This window comes from Taudactylus pleione, unplaced genomic scaffold (genome assembly GCF_031769625.1).
Source record: "Taudactylus pleione unplaced genomic scaffold, aTauple2 ptg000863l, whole genome shotgun sequence".
NCBI lineage: Eukaryota > Metazoa > Chordata > Amphibia > Anura > Myobatrachidae > Taudactylus > Taudactylus pleione.
The window spans coordinates 422602-442500 of NW_028285265.1; the positions used below are offsets into that span (position 1 = coordinate 422602).

General features: G+C 51.3%; 1 protein-coding gene across 1 annotated transcript in view; it reads right to left on the reverse strand.

Moving 5' to 3' along the window:
- The window catches only part of CPSF1 (cleavage and polyadenylation specific factor 1), a 264399-nt gene that overhangs the window by 174272 nt on the left and 70228 nt on the right, over positions 1–19899 (reverse strand). The window contains exons 9-13 of the mRNA XM_088458900.1: positions 15822–15932; positions 4603–4696; positions 3923–4010; positions 3655–3777; positions 3509–3560 (exon numbers count right to left, since the gene is read on the reverse strand). Of these exons, the coding sequence (XP_088315026.1) occupies positions 3509–3560; positions 3655–3777; positions 3923–4010; positions 4603–4696; positions 15822–15932 (468 nt within the window). The remainder of the gene's footprint in view (positions 1–3508; positions 3561–3654; positions 3778–3922; positions 4011–4602; positions 4697–15821; positions 15933–19899) is intronic.

Consider the following 19899-nt stretch of genomic DNA (forward strand, 5'->3'; position numbering starts at 1 on the left):
GGACCGACAGGCGGCAACTGCTCAGGCAACTGTGTATCCACAGCTGCAGGGAGGAGACCTTCTCCGAAGTCAGGAAAATCCATTGCTGACGAGAATCTAGCAGGGCACCCAGATGAACCATCCGCTGTGATGGAATCAGGGAGGACTTTTTCCAATTTATCAGCCACCCGTGCGCTTGCAGGCAAGCGATCGTCAGGTGGAGATGTTGAAGCAGTACCTCCGGGGAGCTCGCCAGCAACAGGAGGTCGTCCAGATACGGCAGCAGCCGTACATTCTGGTTCCGAAGATGTGCGGCCATGACCGCCATAATCTTCGTGAACACCCTCGGTGCCGTGGAGAGGCCAAAGGATAGCGCCCGGAACTGAAAATGATGTTGAAGGATAGCGAACCTCAGATACCGCTGGTGCGAAGGTGCTATCGGAACATGGAGGTAGGCGTCCTGGATATCCAGGGACACCATGTAATCCCCCGGTTCCATCGCCAGAATGATGGAACGTAACGTTTCCATCCTGAACTTGGGAACTCTGAGGAATTTGTTCAGAGACTTCAAGTTGAGGATAGGGCGATGAGAACCATTGGGTTTCTGAACCAGAAACAGAGAAGAATAGTACCCCGTCCCTCGTTGTAATTGAGGAACGGGAACAATGACCCCTGCTTTCAGCAAGGACTCTATAGCCTGAATCTGTAAAGTCTTGGTCGTATCCTGAGAAGGACTCGTGCAGAAAAACTGGTGGGGCGGTCTGTGCCGAAAAGACAGGGCGTACCCCGGGGAGACCACTTCTCGAACCCAGGCATCCATGGTGGTATTGTGCCAGCACTGGGCAAATAGAAGAAGTCGGCCTCCCACTCTGGGGTCCCCCAGAGGGAGGCCCGTCCCATCAGGCAGAAGGTTTATCTTCCTGCTTGGAAGAAGGGCGCCTGGCTCTCCAGGCCTGTTTCTTGGGCTTAGAGGCGGCCTTGGTCGCCGACTGCCTCGGAAAGGACTGACCTTTGGCCTTGCCCTGAACTCGAAAGGACCAAAAGGCAGAGCTCCGTACCTTGGTAGGTGCAGAAGCCGAAGGGAGGAAGGCTGATTTAGACTTAGCCAGAGTATCCACAATTTTGTCCAAGTCTGGACCAAAAAGGAACTCCCCATTAAAAGGTAAGGCCTCCAGTCCCTTTTTGGAGTCTGCGTCAGCTGCCCAAGACCTCAGCCACAAGGACCGACGCGCCGACACAGCTGCAGCCGACACCCGAGAGGTCAGCAGGCTTGCATCTAACGATGCTTCCCCAATGTAGGAAGCCGCATCCCTCATTTGTCCTATCAACGCTCTCTGGATCTCCGGAGCATCTTCCGGAAAGGTATCCTCCAAAGCGCTGGCCCAGCTCTCGATGGCCTTAGCCACCCAAGAGATGGCCATGGACGGACGGGCCACCGCCCCCGAGAGAGAGTAGATAGACTTCAAACAAGTCTCCACTTTCCTGTCCGTGGGATCTTTCAGGGACGAGATCGACGGCAAAGGCAGCGTAGCGCTTTTAATTAAGCGGGTAACGTGGGAATCCACCACAGTCTGAGTTTCCCACTTCCTGCAATGAGCCTCAGGAAAAGGATAGTTTGAAGCCAACCGTTTCTGCGGTTGGAACCTCTTGCTGGGCAACTGCCAGGCCCCTGCCATATGATCCGTTAACTGGTCGGACAGGGGAAAAACCGTCAAAGCTACTATGGCCTTCTTAAAATTAGGGTACTTCGACCTGGGAGCCGGCGCATCTTCCTCAATATGAAGGATGGCCCGCACCGCCCTAACCAATGCCGGTACATTAATGGAGGACTTAGCCTCCACCTCCTGGGCCCCAGCATCCGAATCAGAGTCTTCATGGATCTCCCCGTCATCCGAAGACACGTCCGTATCCGTAAACTGTGCCCCCAATGAAGCCGGAACAGGGAGGGGGTACCGTTTGAGGATACCCCTGAAACGGTACCATCGACTGCTGCGGTACCGTGGGAGATTGCACGTATACAGGCAAACCCGCATAAGGACCCACAGTCTGAGACCCGGGAGGAGCCTGCACTAGACGCGTCACGCCCGGGGAACGGGGGATGGTAGGCTGGGGCAACGCCCTAGAAGGGACTGCAGTCGGGACCGCCAGCCGGTCCGCGATCGACTCCAGCACTTGTGTAAACATCGCCCACGGAGGATCCTGCGCCACTGGGGGTTTAGAGGGACCAGGTACCAGCTGGCACCGCCCGCACAGACCGTCCTGAGACAAATTCGCCCCGTGAACCCCTGCCGAACAGCGTCGGCAGGAAAACAACACAGGAGCCACGGAGCGCTCATTCTCCTCATCAGACATGACACAAAACTTTTGCAATAAAAAATTTATCACCGAAAAGAGGTAAGGCGTATAACACCTGCACACTCCCAAGTATGCAACACAAACAGCCCACAATCTGGTACTGAGTAGCACACCGCAGTATGTGACGGACCTCACAAATACGTAGATCTATATAAGTGAGGTATACAGAAAGAACACCCCTCCCCCACGCACCTGCGGGCCATAGAAGGAAAGGGATAGGTATAAGCTGACAGTAAGTAGAAATAAGCACAGACAGCAGCACTAGTAATAGTCACATACCATGCAGAGAAGTTATACTCCCTGCACAATCAGCTACAATCACCTCCCAGATTCAGTGTCTGGGAGGGCTACAGCGCTGCGAATACCGTCCTGATCAGGGGAGACGTACGCAGGGGGACTGGTCCACTGTATCCGCCTGGGAGCTCTGCGGTGCTGCCTGGGAAGATGGCCGCCGGAGAGCTCTGAGGAGGAGTGGCCGAGTGAGAATAGCCCAGCGACGCCAGCACACATGAGAGAAGGCGCGCTGGGCTGAGTGGAGGAGCGCTAAAGCAGGGAAGGCTGCCTCCCCTGCTAGTATTAAACCCCCAGGGAAGCCGGTTCCCCGCCGGTACTTACACCCTGGAAGCCAGCAGACACGCGGGGTATACCAGAGTGGGGGAGCCCGCCGCCGCTACTAGCGCCGCCGGTCTGACCCCTGAGACCGGCGGTTAAAAGACTGCATTTGTTCCCCGCGCGAAGTGCTGCACGCGGCTTACCTGGCCCCGTAGAATGCGGCAGCAGTCAGTGGGAGCTCCCGGAGCCACGCCAGTACTGACTCTGGGGTCCCGCTGCGATCCCCAGATCAGTGCGTCGCAGCGCCAGCGGGGTATAGAGGAGGACGGACCCAAGTGCATCCTGGGAGCAGCAAAGCTTTAACTGCGTTGTGCCCGTGGATCCAGATCCAGCTATACCCCAAGTTCAACCCTGTGGACCCCCTATGGACCCTGAAGTAGAAAACACCACCCCCTGTAATTACACATTACCACCAGAGAGGGCAGCAGAGAGCACCGTCCCCTGTGATAGTACATGCCACCAGAGGGGGCAGCAGAGTGATGGCACCATGCCCCCAGCAGGGACAGGAGAGAGTAGAGTCTCTGTGACGAAGACACCAGAGGGGACATCAGACAGCACTAACCAGGCCGGGCCAGAGATAAATCCAGTCGTTTCTTCTTACTGGGAGGTTCATCCTAAAAGAAAAATTCTTCTATAAATACACAAATCGCTCAGACACCAAGAGAATCAGTAATGACCATTGTCCTGGCTCCTGGGCCCCACACTCACCAGCTTGTCAGAGTCCTTGCTGGAGCCAGAGGGGCTGTCCTGGACTTTCTCTGTGTATCGGAGGAGCAGCGAGTTCCCCAAACGTGATCCCAAAAAAAGGTAACCAGACTCCATCAGCGTCATCTGTATGGGAACAATCTGTGTTCAGGCAAAGCGCCCCTGCACACCCCTCCCCCCATGGACACCCCTCCCCCCATGCACACCCCTCCCCCCCATGCACACCCCTCCCCCCCATGCACACCCCTCCCCTCTTCTGAGGAACACTTACAGATGTGGTGAGTACACTCGCTGCAGCCTTGTCAAAGTGAAAAGAGCGCACACTGCGCATCCCATCTGTGATCAGCGTCAGGACATAGCTGCAGAAACCAGAATCAGCTCAATATCACTCACTAATAACAGAACTATTATACCACACGGTCATAGGCCCCGATTCAGAGCCGGACGCTCTGACAGAGCGCTCGCTCTGAATCAGGGCCGTCCCTCTTAATTTTTAGAGCGGCCTCCTGGCCGCTCGTATAGCTGTGGGTGACCACCCACAGCTATAGCGAGCGGCCAGGAAGATGGTCGCGATGGTCAAGACCCTCTCGACCATCGGGATTGCGATGAGACCCTTGTGGTAGGGTCTCGTTGCCACAAGCCCTGGAGTGCTTTTGGCTCTATCAAAGGGGGCGTGCTGTCACTCAACATCGACAGCACACCACCTTTGTAGCGAGACCCGGATCGACACTTTGACTGTCGCTATCCGGGTCTGGCGCATGCGCACGATGGAGCCGCCTCCGTCGTGCGCATGCGCACTGGGCCAACATCGACCCGCTTGTGAGCGCTCAGCGCTCGCGAGCGGGTCTGAAACAGGCTCATAGTGTATATGTGTAATAATGCAGATAGAGGGAGGTGTATACAAGGAGAACTACTGTATATAGAAGAACACTTTCCCCGACCCACACTCACATTTCTCCACCCTTCAGAGATATCACCATCTTGTCATACGAGATGAACGTCGCCTGACAACAATCCAAGCTTATCCGGATGCCGTCCTGCGGCTCTGGGGACAGAACAAGGTTATTACAGGTGAGAGGAGATGAGACAGGTGACATACGTCCTATCTCCCCATTCCCACAGGTTATTACAGGTGAGAGGAGAAGAGACAGGTGAGGAGACAGAATGACATACCTCTTATCTCCCCATTCCCACAGGTTACTACAGGTGAGAGGAGATGAGACAGGTGACATACGTCCTATCTCTCCATTCCCACAGGTTATTACAGGTGAGAGGAGATGAGACAGGTGAGGAGACAGAATGACATACGTCTTATCTCTCCATTCCCACAGGTTATTACAGGTGAGAGGAGATGAGACAGGTGAGGAGACAGAATCACATACGTCTTATCTCCCCATTCCCACAGGTTATTACAGGTGAGAGGAGATGAGACAGGTGAGGAGACTGAATGACATACAGTCAGGTCCATAAATATTGGGACATTGACAGAATTTTCAGATTTTGGCCTCTAGTCACCACCACAATGGTTTTGAAATGAAACAAACAAGATGTGATTTACCTGCAGACTTTCAGATTTAATTTGAGGGTAATTAAATCCAAATCAGGTGAACGGTGTAGGAATTACAACGGTTTCTATATGTGCCTCCCACTTTTTAAGGGGCCAAAAGTAATGGGACAAACTAAACAATCCTAAATCTAACTTTCACTTTTTAATACTTTGTTGCAAATCCTTTGCAGGCAATTACAGCCTGAAGTCTGGAACGCATAGACATCACCAGACGCTGGGTTTCATCCCTGTTGATGCTTTGCCAGGCCTCTACTGCAAATGTCTTCAGTTCCTGCTTGTTCTTGGGGCATTTTCCCTTCAGTTTTGTCTTCATCAAGTGAAATGCATGCTCAATCCGATTCAGGTCAGGGGATTGACTTGGCCATTGCATAACATTCCACTTTTTAGCCTTCAAAAACTCTTTGGTTGCTTTTGCAGTATGCTTCGGGTCATTGTCCATCTGCACTGTGAAGCGCCGTCCAATGAGTTCTGAAGCATTTGACTGAATATGAGCATATAATATTGCCCGAAACACTTCAGAATTCATTCTGCTGCTTTTGTCAGCAGTCACATCATCAATAAATACAAGGGAACCAGTTCCATTGGCAGCCATACATGCCCACGCCATGACACTACCACCACCATGCTTCACTGATGAGGTTGTATGTTTTGGATAATGAGCAGTTCCTTCTCTTCTCTTCCCATCACTCTGGTACAAGTTGATCTTTGTCTCATCTGTCCATAGGATGTTGTTCCAGAACTGTAATGGCTTTTTTAGATGTTGTTTGGCAAACTCTAATCTGGTCTTCCTGTTTTTGTGGCTCACCAATGGTTTGCATCTTGTGGTGAACCCTCTATATTCACTCTTGTGAACTCTTCTCTTCATTGTTGACTTTAACACATATACACCTACCTCCTGGAGAGTGTTCTTGATTTGTCCAACTGTCGTGAAGGGGTTTTTCTTCACCAGAGAAATAATTCTTTTGTCATCCACCACAGTTGTTTTCCGTGGTCTTCCGGGTCTTTTGGTGTTGCTGAGCTCTCCGATGCGTTCTTTCTTTTTAAGAATGTTCCAAACAGTTGATTTGGCCACACCTAATGTTTTTGCTATCTCTCTGATGGGTTTGTTTTGATTTTTCAGCCTAATGATGGCTTGCTTCAATGATAGTGACAGCTCTTTGGATATCATATTGAGAGTTGACAGCAACTGATTCCAAATGCAAATGTCACACCTAGAATCAACTCCAGACCTTTTACCTGCTTAATTGATAATGAAATAACGAGGGAATAGCCCACACCTGTCCATGAAATAGCTTTTGAGTTGATAGTCCCATTACTTTTGGCCCCTTAAAAAGTGGGAGGCACATATTGAAACTGTTGTAATTCCTACACCGTTCACCCGATTTGGATGTAATTACCCTCAAATTAAATCTGAAAGTCTGCAGGTAAAGCACATCTTGTTTGTTTCATTTCAAAACCATTGTGGTGGTGAATAGAGGCCAAAATCTGACAATTCTGTCAATGTCCCAATATTTATGGACCTGACTGTACGTCCTATCTCTCCATTCCCACAGGTTATTACAGGTGAGAGGAGATGAGACAGGTGAGGAGACTGAATGACATACGTCTTATCTCTCCCCATTCCCACAGGTTATTACAGGTGAGAGGAGAGGAGACAGAATGACATACATCTTATCTCTCCATTCCCACAGGTTATTACAGGTGAGAGGAGATGAGACAGGTGAGGAGACAGAATGACATACGTCTTATCTCTCCATTCCCACAGGTTATTACAGGTGACGAGACAGAATGACATACGTCTTATCTCTCCATTCCCACAGGTTATTACAGGTGAGAGGAGATGAGACAGGTGAGGAGACAGAATGACATACGTCTCATCTCTACATTCCCACAGGTTATTACAGGTGAGAGGAGATGAGACAGGTGAGGAGACAGAATTACATACGTCTTATCTCTCCATTCCCACAGGTTATTATAGGTGAGAGGAGATGACACAGGTGAGGAGACAGAATGACATACGTCTTATCTCTCCATTCCCACAGGTTATTACAGGTGAGAGGAGATGAGACAGGTGAGGAGACTGAATGACATACGTCTTATCTCTCCCCATTCCCACAGGTTATTACAGGTGAGAGGAGAGGAGACAGAATGACATACGTCTTATCTCTCCATTCCCACAGGTTATTACAGGTGAGAGGAGATGAGACAGGTGAGGAGACAGAATAACATACCTCTTATCTCTCCCCATTCCCACAGATTATTACAGGTGAGAGGAGATGAGACAGGTGAGGAAACAGAATGACATACGTCTTATCTCTCCATTCCCACAGGTTATTACAGGTGACGAGACAGAATGACATACGTCTTATCTCTCCATTCCCACAGGTTATTACAGGTGAGAGGAGATGAGACAGGTAAGGAGACAGAATGACATACGTCTCATCTCTACATTCCCACAGGTTATTACAGGTGAGAGGAGATGAGACAGGTGAGGAGACAGAATTACATACGTCTTATCTCTCCATTCCCACAGGTTATTATAGGTGAGAGGAGATGACACAGGTGAGGAGACAGAATGACATACGTCTTATCTCTCCCCATTCCCACAGGTTATTACAGGTGAGAGGAGATGAGACAGGTGAGGAAACAGAATGACATACGTCTTATCTCTCCCCATTCCCACAGGTTATTACAGGTGAGAGGAGATGAGACAGGTGAGGAAACAGAATGACAAATGTCTTATCTCTCCCCATTCCCACAGGTTATTACAGGTGAGAGGAGAGGAGACAGAATGACATACATCTTATCTCTCCATTCCCACAGGTTATTACAGGTGAGAGGAGATGAGACAGGTGAGGAGACAGAATGACATACGTCTTATCTCTCCATTCCCACAGGTTATTACAGGTGAGAGGAGATGAGACAGGTGAGGAAACAGAATGACAAATGTCTTATCTCTCCCCATTCCCACAGGTTATTACAGGTGAGAGGAAATGAGACAGGTGAGGAGACAGAATGACATACGTCTTATCTCTCCCCATTCCCACAGATTATTACAGGTGAGAGGAAATGAGACAGGTGAGGAGACAGAATGACATACGTCTCATCTCCCCATTCCCACAGGTTATTACAGGTGAGAGGAAATGAGACAGGTGAGGAGACAGAATGACATATGTCTTATCTCTCCCCATTCCCACAGGTTATTACAGGTGAGAGGAGATGAGACAGGTGAGACAGAATGACATACGTCCTATCTCTCCATTCCCACAGATTATTACAGGCGAGGAGACAGAATGACATACGTCCTATCTCTCCATTCCCACAGGTTATTACAGGTGAGAGGAGATGAGACAGGTGAGGAGACAGAATGACATACCTCTTATCTCTCCATTCCCACAGGTTATTACAGGTGAGAGGCGATGAGACAGGTGAGGAGAGAGAATGACAACAAGAGATATGGTAAGAACTTACCTTTGTTATCTCTGTTTCTACGAAGTCCATAGGGTCCACAGGGTTGACCTTGGGGTATAGCTGGATCTGGATCCACGGGCACCACGCAGTTAAAGCTTTGCTGCTGCCAGGATGCACTTGGGTCCGTCCTCCTCTATACCCCGCCCCCGACCTTGGGGATGTCCCAAAGCAGTTCAACTAAGGGCGGGGACGCTCCTGTGCTGAAAGGAGTACCCGGCGCCCAAAGGATGCATCCTGAGAGGCGAAGGTGTCAAACGCATAGAACCTCAAAAACGTTTGAATGGAAGACCAAGTGGCCGCCTTACACAGCTGAACAGCGGAGGCGCCACGTCTAGCAGCCCAAGAGGTACCCACAGAACGAGTGGAATGAGCCTTAACAGAGGCTGGCATAGGTAAACCCTCCTGTGCATAAACCTCACAAATAACTGAACGAAGCCAACGGGCTAACATCTGTTTGTTGGCAGGCCAACCCCTCTTGTGAAAACCGAAGAGGACAAACAAAGAATCCGACTTCCTAACCGAAGCAGTCCGGTCCACATAGATTCTAAGTGCCCGGACTACATCTAAGGAAGCCTCACCAGCGGAAAGATAAGGCGACTGAAAAGCTGGCACGACAAGCTCCTGATTTATGTGGAACTTGGAGACTACTTTGGGCAAAAACACAGGACGAGTGCGGAGCACCGCTCTGTCCTGGTGAAAAATCAGAAAAGGGGGGCGACAGGAAAGCGCCCCCAACTCTGACACCCTCCTGGCAGAAGCAATTGCCAGGAGAAAAACGGTCTTGAACGTCAGCGACTTGAGGTCCACCAACTCAAGAGGCTCAAAAGGAGGACCCTGCAAGACCGTAGCACCACCGTCAAGTCCCGAGGAGCCACAGGAGGCACGAAGGGAGGCTGGATCCTGAGAACACCCTGGAAAAAGGTGTGAACATCCGGTAGTGTAGCAATCCGTCGCTGAAACCACACGGACAAAGCAGACACATGAACCTTCAGAGAGGCCAGGCGTAAGCCGAGGTCCAAGATTCTGGAAACCCGGAACACCTGAGGATTATAGTTTCTGGATTCACACCACTGAAAGTAAGTGTGCCACACCCTGTGGTAAATCCGTGCGGAGGCAGGCTTGCGGGCCCTAAGCATGGTACCAATGACCGAACTGGAGAAACCCCGAGACCTCAAGACGGCTGTCTCAAGAGCCACGCCTTCAAAGACAGCCGACCCAGATCCAGGTAAAGGCAGGGCCCCTGAGACAACAGGTCCCGACGCTGAGGAAGAAGGTACGGAGCGTCGATGGAGAGACACCTCAGATCGGAGTACCAAGGATGTCTGGGCCCACGCCGGAGCCACCAGCACGAGCGTGCCGCCGTCCTGCTTGAATTTCCGCAGAACCCGAGGAAGTAAGGATATCAGAGGAAATAGATACGCCAGGTGAAACGTCCATTTCACCGACAGCGCGTCTACCAGACAGGCGCCTGCATCTCTTGTCCTTGACCCGTAAACGGGCAACTTGTGATTGTGACGGGAGGCCATCAAGTCCAGCTCCGGCAGCCCCCACCTGTCCACGAGTAGCTGAAACACCTCTGGGTGAAGCGACAATTCCCCGGGATGCACGTCGTGACGGCTGAGGAAGTCCGCCTCCCAATTGAGGACTCCGGGAATGAAGACTGCCGAGATCGCTGGAATATGACACTCCGCCCAAGCAAGGATGCGAGACACCTCCGACATCGCTGCCCGACTGCGAGTTCCTCCTTGGTGGTTGATATACGCCACCGTGGTGGCGTTGTCGGACTGCACCTGAACCGCCCTTCCGTGAAGAGCGGGACCGGACGACTGCAGGGCCCGGTATACTGCCCGCAGTTCCAGAATGTTGATGGGAAGAAGAGCTTCTTCCGCAGACCAACGACCCTGAAGTGACAACGAGCCGGTCACTGCCCCCCAACCCCGAAGACTGGCATCCGTCGTGAGCAGGATCCAGTCCGGGATCCAAAAGGGGCGCCCCTCGACCAGATGAGCTGTTTGAAGCCACCAAGCCAAAGACTGCCGAACCTCCGGGGACAACACCAGCAACTGAGAGCGGATCCGGTGAGGTAACCCCTTCCATTCCGATAGATTCAGCCCCTGCAGGAGCCGGGAATGGAACTGGGCAAATTCCACCAAGTCGAATGTTGACACCATGGAGCATAGAACTCTCATAGCCGAATGGACCGACAGGCGGCGACTGCTCAGGCAACTGTGTATCCTCAGCTGCAGGGAGGAGACCTTCTCCGGGGTCAGGAAGATCCTTTGCTGACGAGAATCCAGCAGGGCTCCCAAATGAACCATCCGCTGAGATGGAATCAGGGAGGACTTTTTCCAATTTATCAGCCACCCGTGCGCTTGCAGGCAAGCTAGTAAGGTGGAGATGTTGAAGCAGTACCTCCGGGGAGCTCGCCAGCAACAGGAGGTCGTCCAGATACGGCAGCAGCCGTACATTCTGGTTCCGAAGATGTGCGGCCATGACCGCCATAATCTTCGTGAACACCCTCGGTGCCGTGGAGAGACCAAAGGGGAGCTCCCAGAACTGATAATGGTGTTGAAGGATAGCGAACCTCAGATACCGCTGGTGCGAAGGTGCTATCGGAACATGGAGGTAGGCGTCCTGGATATCCAGGGACACCATGTAATCCCCCGGTTCCATCGCCAGAATGATGGAACGTAACGTTTCCATCCTGAACTTGGGAACTCTGAGGAATTTGTTCAGAGACTTCAAGTTGAGGATAGGGCGATGAGAACCATTGGGTTTCCGCACCAGAAACAGAGAAGAATAGTACCCCGTCCCTCGTTGTAATTGAGGAACGGGAACAATGACCCCTGCTTTCAGCAAGGACTCTATAGCTTCCTGAATCTGTAAGGACTTGGTCGTATCCTGAGAAGGACTCGTGCAGAAAAACTGGTGGGGCGGTCTGTGCCGAAAAGACAGGGCGTACCCCTGGGAAACCACTTCTTGAACCCAGGCATCTGTGGTGGTATTGTGCCAGCACTGGGCAAATAGAAGAAGTCGGCCTCCCACTCTGGGGTCCCCCAGAGGGAGGCCCGTCCCATCAGGCAGAAGGTTTATCTTACTGTTTGGAAGAAGGGCGCCTGGCACTCCAGGCCTGTTTCTTGGGCTTAGAAGCAGCCTTGGTCGTCGACTGCCTCGGGAAGGACTGACTTTTGCCTTGCCCTGAACCCAGAAAGGACCGAAAAGCAGAGCTGCGAACCTTGGTAGGTGCAGAAGCCGAAGGGAGGAAGGCTGATTTAGATTTAGCCAGAGTGTCCACAATTTTGTCCAAGTCTGGACCAAAAAGCAACTCCCCATTAAAAGGTAAGGCCTCCAGCCCCTTTTTGGAGTCAGCGTCAGCTCTCCAAGACCTCAGCCACAAGGACCGACGCGCCGACACTGCTGCAGCCGACACCCGAGAGGTCAGCAGGCTTGCATCTAACGATGCTTCCCCAGTGTAGGAAGCCGCATCCCTCATTTGACCTATCAACGCTCTCTGGATCTCCGGAGCATCTTCCGGAAAGGTATCCTCCAAAGCATTGGCCCAGCTCTCGATGGCCTTAGCCACCCAAGAGATGGCCATGGACGGACGGGCCACCGCCCCCGAGAGAGAGTAGATAGACTTCAAACAAGTCTCCACCTTCCTGTCCGTGGGATCTTTCAGGGAGGAGATTGACGGCAAAGGCAGCGTAGCGCTTTTAATTAAGCGGGTAACGTGGGAATCCACCGCGGGAGGAGTTTCCCACTTCCTGCAATGAGCCTCCGGAAATGGATAGTTCGAAGCCAACCGCTTCTGCGGTTGGAACCTCTTGCTGGGCAACTGCCAGGCCCCTGCCACATTATCAGTCAACTGATCGGACAGGGGAAAAACCGTCGAAGCTACTTTGGCCTTTTTAAAATTTGGGTACTTTGACCTGGGGGCCGGCACATCCTCCTCAATGTGAAGGATGGCCCGCACCGCCCTAACCAATGCCGGCACATTAATGGAAGACTTAGCCTCCACCTCCTGGGCCCCGGCATCCGAGTCAGAGTCTTCATAGATCTCCCAGTCATCCAAAGACACGTCCGTGTACTGAGCCGCCAGTGAAGCCGGAACGGAACGCTTGGACGCCAGAGGGGGCAAATCACTGTGCAACATAGTTTGAAAAGCCGATGAAGAAGCCGCCAGGCTCTGAACAGAGCTGGAGAGGACGTCCACCCAAGGCGGGGGTACTTCCTGAGGATAGCCCTGAAAAGGTACCATCGACTGCTGCGCCACCGTGGGGGATTGCACGTATACCGGCAAACCCGCATAAGGACCCACAGTCTGAGACCCGGGCGGAGACTGCACCAGACGAGTCACACCCGGGGAACGGGGGATGGTAGGCTGGGGCAATGCCCTAGAAGGGGCCGCAGTCGGGACCGCAAGTCGGTCCGCGATCGACGCCAGCACTTGCGTAAACATCGCCCACGGAGGATCCTGCGCCACCGGGGGTTTAGAAGGTCCAGGTACCAACTGGCACCACCCGCACAGACCGTCCTGAGACAAATCCGCCCCGTCAACTACTGCCAAACAGCGTCGGCAGGAAAACAACACAGGAGCCACAGAGCGCTCATTCTCCTCATCAGACATGACACAAACTTTTTTGCAATAAAAGTGTCTCACCGAAACGAGGTAAGGCGTATAACACCCACGCACTCCCAAGTATGCAACCCGAACAGCCCACAAACTGGTACTGAGGAGCACACCGCAGTATGTGACGGACCTCACAAATACGTAGATTTATATAAGTGAGGTTACGCAGAAAGAACACCCCTCCCCCACGCACCTGCGGGCCGTAGGAGAAGGAAAGGGATAGGTATAAGCTGACAGTAAGTAGAAATAAGCACAGACAGCAGCACTAGCAATAGTCACATACCAAGCAGAGAAGTTATACTCACTGCACCTTCCGCTACAATCACCCTCCCAGATTCAGTGTCTGGGAGGGCTATAGCGCTGCGAACACTGTCCTGATCAGGGGAGATGTACGCAGGGGGACTGGTCCACTGGAAGTCTGCCTGGGAGCTCTGTGATGCTGCCTGAAGATGGCCGCCGGAGAGCTCTGAGGAGGAGTGGCCAGGAGATAACAGCCCAGCGCGCCTTCTCTCAAGCGTGCTGGCGTCGCAGGGGAGGAGCACTGAAGCAGGGAGCCGGTTCCCCACCGGTCTTACACCCTGGAGGTCAGCAGACACGCGGGGTATGCCACACAGTGGGGGAGCCCGCCGCCGCTACTAGCGCCGCCGGTCTGTCCCCAGAGACCGGCGGCATGAAGACTGCATTATGTTTCTCCGCGCGCAGCGCGACACGCGGCTTACCTGGCCCCTTGAGTCCGGCAGCAGTCAGTGGGAGCTCCCGGAGCCACGCTAGCAGACTCCGGGGTCCCGCTGCGATCCCCGGATCAGTACCGGTGTCGCAGCGCCAGCGGGGCTGTTGGAGCGGCAGCATGGACGTCCAGATGGACAGTCTGATGCTGCCGCTCTGAAGATAGTAAAAATAAAATAATAAAAGCTTATGCAGCCCCACTGCGCAGGGTGACCCGACTCCGGCCGGGCACCAACTAAAACTAAGGTGCTGTGGCTCGGGGGCGGGGTATAGAGGAGGACGGACCCAAGTGCATCCTGGGAGCAGCAAAGCTTTAACTGCGTGGTGCCCGTGGATCCAGATCCAGCTATACCCCAAGGTCAACCCTGTGGACCCCCTATGGACCGTGAAGTAGAAATACGTCTTATCTCTCCATTCCCACAGGTTATTACAGGTGAGAGGAGATGAGACAGGTGAGGAGACAGAATGACATACCTCTTATCTCTCCATTCCCACAGGTTATTACAGGTGTGAGGACATGAGATGTGTGTTACAAATGTACTGGCAGCATCTCAGTCCTTGCAGAGATCAATTTACTTTTTAGTCCTTTTGTGTCCCCCATCCGTCTCCTAGTGTATGTGTGATCATTCTCAGGACACACATTTTCATTAGCATGTCTATTATGTACTGTAATAATGTAAGTTATTGAAATGTTTAAGACTGGATAAGCCTTGATGTTAGCCTGGTCCATATGTCTGTGTTAGAGCAAGGTGACACCTCCCAAAACAAAAGACCCTCTAAGTTAATTCCCACCTCCCCAGGGGACGCTCAGGATTTACTCCTCCTTCCATTTGCCTGTTTTGTGCTTCACGTGAACCTGGCAGACTGAACGGAACCATCCCAGCAGGTGTTCGTCAGGGAAGTAATACCCAGAGGAGGTAGGAGAAAGTGACAGTATAAGGGACTCGCACCAATCAGGAAACGGTGCAACCCCCCCTGGGAGGTCACAATATCGTGGGAAATTGGAAGATTTTAAAACAGGTCACTGAAGGCAACTCCACATGTTAGTCGCTGACTTTGGCTAAGAGGCCTCGCTCTGCCATGGTGCTAGTGGAACGCGTCACCAGTTCTATGGATTTATACTTGGAAATTCTGCAAGGACCTATACGCTATTCATTGCTGTGTGTTCTGTGATTAGCTTCTACTGTATGGGGTCCTGGAAATGCTTGATTGTACCCAGGGACTATCACTGCTGTGTGATCTCTGATAGTTTCTACATGTGGGGTCCTGGAAGCGATTGAGTGGACATACGCTATGCACTGCTGTGTGATCAGTGATAGTTTCTACTGTGGGGACTGAGGGTTTCTAGCTATTTCGTGGAATTGTTCTGGGACATTATACTCTACTGGGACTGCCTCTGTCTGGACTGCTACCTGTTTATTGCCCGTTCACTGGATTTACTGCTTGTCCTAACATTATCTATTTCTGTGTGCTGTGGAAAAATAAACCATCACGTTGGTTTCATCTGCTCGGTGTCTGGGTGATTGAGTGAACCCCGTATCCTCACAACAGGTGAGAGGAGATGAGACAGGTGAGGAGACAGAATGACATACGTCTTACCTAGGTTATTACAGGGATCAGGACAATGAAGCAGCGGTAGGAGCAGACAGACCGGTAATGAGAACATGAGACGGGCAGTAGAGATATGATCAATGCTGTATAAGAAGCCTGCATTAGACATACACATAGGGACTGCAGAGTGTCAGCCCTCACAGGAGAGAGACGTATAATACTTACTGAGGGGGAAGGAGGTGGTCCCATTAGTCAGACTGTTGAGAGACACGCCGTAGGGAGGGACACTCTGATTCAGATACAGTAATGAATTTACTGCAAAGATTACAACACCGCCTGAAAGAGAGAACCCATGACAATCAGCACATAATAACTCCTGAGACATCTTCCTTCCTCCCCTTCTCATTCGTCGTCTGTTCCCACCGATGTGGTACCATCTTTCCATTTCCTCTTCCTGCCCTATTACACGGCCCCTCTCCCTAGAATACAGTCACTAGCGTAAACCTGACACGGTTTCCCCCATTTTACTCTGTATAACACAAGCCTTACATCCACTCTCGTCCCCAACCCTCTGCCACTCTGGACTGACCGGCTACCTCCAAACATGATCCTACACTGCGGAAAAGCACTGGAGAATACCCCCCTAAATCTCCAACTTTCTTCAATTCACAGTAATTCTCTGCGCTTGCAGCTCCGCTCTTATTTCATGGCACTGATATCCCCCTAACCCTTGCAGCTCCGCTCTTATTTCATGGCGCTGATATCCCCCTAACCCTTGCAGCTCCGCTCTTATTTCATAGCGCTGATATCCCCCCCCTAACCCTTGCAGCTCTACTCTTATTTCATGGCGCTGATATCCCCCTAACCCTTGCAGCTCTGCTCTTATTTCATGGCGCTGATATCCCCCTAACCCTTGCAGCTCTGCTCTTATTTCATAGCGCTGATATCCCCCTAACCCTTGCAGCTCCGCTCTTATTTCATAGCGCTGATATCCCCCCCCTAACCCTTGCAGCTCTACTCTTATTTCATGGCGCTGATATCCCCCTAACCCTTGCAGCTCTGCTCTTATTTCATAGCGCTGATATCCCCCTAACCCTTGCAGCTCCGCTCTTATTTCATGGCGCTGATATCCCCCTAACCCTTGCAGCTCTGCTCTTATTTCATAGCGCTGATATCCCCCTAACCCTTGCAGCTCTGCTCTTATTTCATAGCGCTCATATCCTCCTAACCCTTGCAGCTCCGCTCTTATTTCATAGCACTGATATCCCCCTAACCCTTGCAGCTCCACTCTTATTTCATAGCGCTGATATCCCCCCCTAACCCTTGCAGCACCGCTCTTATTTCATGGCGCTGATATCCCTCTAACCCTTGCAGCTCTACTCTTATTTCATGGCGCTGATATCCCCCTAACCCTTGCAGCTCTGCTCTTATTTCATGGCGCTGATATCCCCCTAACCCTTGCAGCTCTGCTCTTATTTCATGGCGCTGATATCCCCCTAACCCTTGCAGCTCCGCTCTTATTTCATAGCGCTGATATCCCCCCCCTAACCCTTGCAGCTCTACTCTTATTTCATGGCGCTGATATCCCCCTAACCCTTGCAGCTCTGCTCTTATTTCATGGCGCTGATATCCCCCTAACCCTTGCAGCTCTGCTCTTATTTCATAGCGCTGATATCCCCCTAACCCTTGCAGCTCCGCTCTTATTTCATAGCGCTGATATCCCCCCCCTAACCCTTGCAGCTCTACTCTTATTTCATGGCGCTGATATCCCCCTAACCCTTGCAGCTCTGCTCTTATTTCATAGCGCTGATATCCCCCTAACCCTTGCAGCTCCGCTCTTATTTCATGGCGCTGATATCCCCCTAACCCTTGCAGCTCTGCTTATTTCATAGCGCTGATATCCCCCTAACCCTTGCAGCTCCGCTCTTATTTCATGGCGCTGATATCCCCCTAACCCTTGCAGCTCTGCTCTTATTTCATAGCGCTGATATCCCCCTAACCCTTGCAGCTCTGCTCTTATTTCATAGCGCTCATATCCTCCTAACCCTTGCAGCTCCGCTCTTATTTCATAGCACTGATATCCCCCTAACCCTTGCAGCTCCACTCTTATTTCATAGCGCTGATATCCCCCCCTAACCCTTGCAGCACCGCTCTTATTTCATGGCGCTGATATCCCTCTAACCCTTGCAGCTCTACTCTTATTTCATGGCGCTGATATCCCCCTAACCCTTGCAGCTCTGCTCTTATTTCATGGCGCTGATATCCCCCTAACCCTTGCAGCTCTGCTCTTATTTCATAGCGCTGATATCCCCCTAACCCTTGCAGCTCCGCTCTTATTTCATAGCGCTGATATCCCCCCCCTAACCCTTGCAGCTCTACTCTTATTTCATGGCGCTGATATCCCCCTAACCCTTGCAGCTCTGCTCTTATTTCATAGCGCTGATATCCCCCTAACCCTTGCAGCTCCGCTCTTATTTCATGGCGCTGATATCCCCCTAACCCTTGCAGCTCTGCTCTTATTTCATAGCGCTGATATCCCCCTAACCCTTGCAGCTCTGCTCTTATTTCATAGCGCTCATATCCTCCTAACCCTTGCAGCTCCGCTCTTATTTCATAGCACTGATATCCCCCTAACCCTTGCAGCTCCGCTCTTATTTCATAGCGCTGATATCCCCCCCTAACCCTTGCAGCACCGCTCTTATTTCATGGCGCTGATATCCCTCTAACCCTTGCAGCTCCGCTCTTATTTCATGGCGCTGATATCCCCCTAACCCTTGCAGCTCCGCTCTTATTTCATAGCGCTGATATCCCTGTAACCCTTGCAGCTCCGCTCTTATTTCATGGCGCTGATATCCCCCTAACCCTTGCAGCTCCGCTCTTATTTCATAGCGCTGATATCCCCCCTAACCCTTGCAGCTCCGCTCTTATTTCATAGCGCTGATATCCCCCTAAACCTTGCAGCTCCGCTCTTATTTCATAGCGCTGATATCCCCCTAACCCTTGCAGCTCCGCTCTTATTTCATAGCGCTGATATCCCCCTAAACCTTGCAACTCCGCTCGTATTGCATAGCGCTGATGTGGCCGGAGGCAGGCCACACGGGGTTAACGGCTGCCACAGCACTGAAGGGGTTAACCCCCGTGTTGTGCCGCCATTTTTAAAAGGACAAAAAGGCGCCAGGCGCCCATTGTAAATGTATACTCTGCGCTACGCGCTGAGTGTTAATAAGGGCATTTTTAATGTTTTATTTGCAGCGGCCTGGAGTTGCTGCACTGGGGGAGTGTAGGTAGAGTGTGGCTGCACGATGGGAGCCACCGCGACCAGCGCTGAAACAGTTACAGTCCCCGGACACGGGACAGTGTAAAAGCACACTGCACATGGTTTATAACAAACTGTATTAAAGTATATATGTGTTGCTGTAATGCACTGCAGCTGATCTGCAATGCATTAGTGCATGAAGCAGAGTATATTTAATAGAAAATGCACTATATGGTTTAAGAGCATATTAGTGTAATGGGGATTTCCCTCCTGACAAAGGAAGTGATATGTTAATTGTCCTGACCTATGTTAGTGGTCAAACCCATTGTGTAACAAAGCTTTCTTTGAAGTGCATTCCAAGTGAGACCAGGATAGAAGCTTTCTCTGGGAAGGTGTGAAGAGAATCAAATTGCCAAATCTTCCTTTGAAATGGCCTGAGACCTGTCTCCTGTGTGTGTGCACTTCTGGGGAAAAGTGTTTGTTTTAAGAAACCTCTTTTTGACGTCACTGAATGTGTTAAGGTTGGAAATGCCAAACTGATTGATTCTCCCATTGGGAAGGATGAATGTCATTTACTATTTCCTGTGAAATGTTATATCAACATTTTAGGAGACAGTTATTACTATATGATAAACCAGTTTTGTATTTAGGTTTGAGTGACTACTTTGAAATGTAATATGTTGTTAATTTATATTTTGTGAGCTAGCATGATTGGCTAGAAGGAACACAGGGTGGACTTACCCTCTGTGGTAATGTGTACTGGAGTAGCATAAAAAGAGGGACTGTGAGCCCTGTATGTGTACAACCCTGTAACTTCTTTGAGGAGAAGAGCTGCTGATAAGAATTCTGTATGCAATGTAATGTACCCCTTCATTCGGAAGGTTGAGTCTTCTTTAAAACTGTGAGCAATAAAACACCGTTTGCCTGACTTCAATTGTATCTCAATCCTGCGACCAACAGAATTGCGCCAAAACGCTATTCGGTTCTCCTGATGTTCTGGGTAAAAGCTCAGCGTCTCAGCTCAGCGTCTCCAAGTTCAAGCCCTCT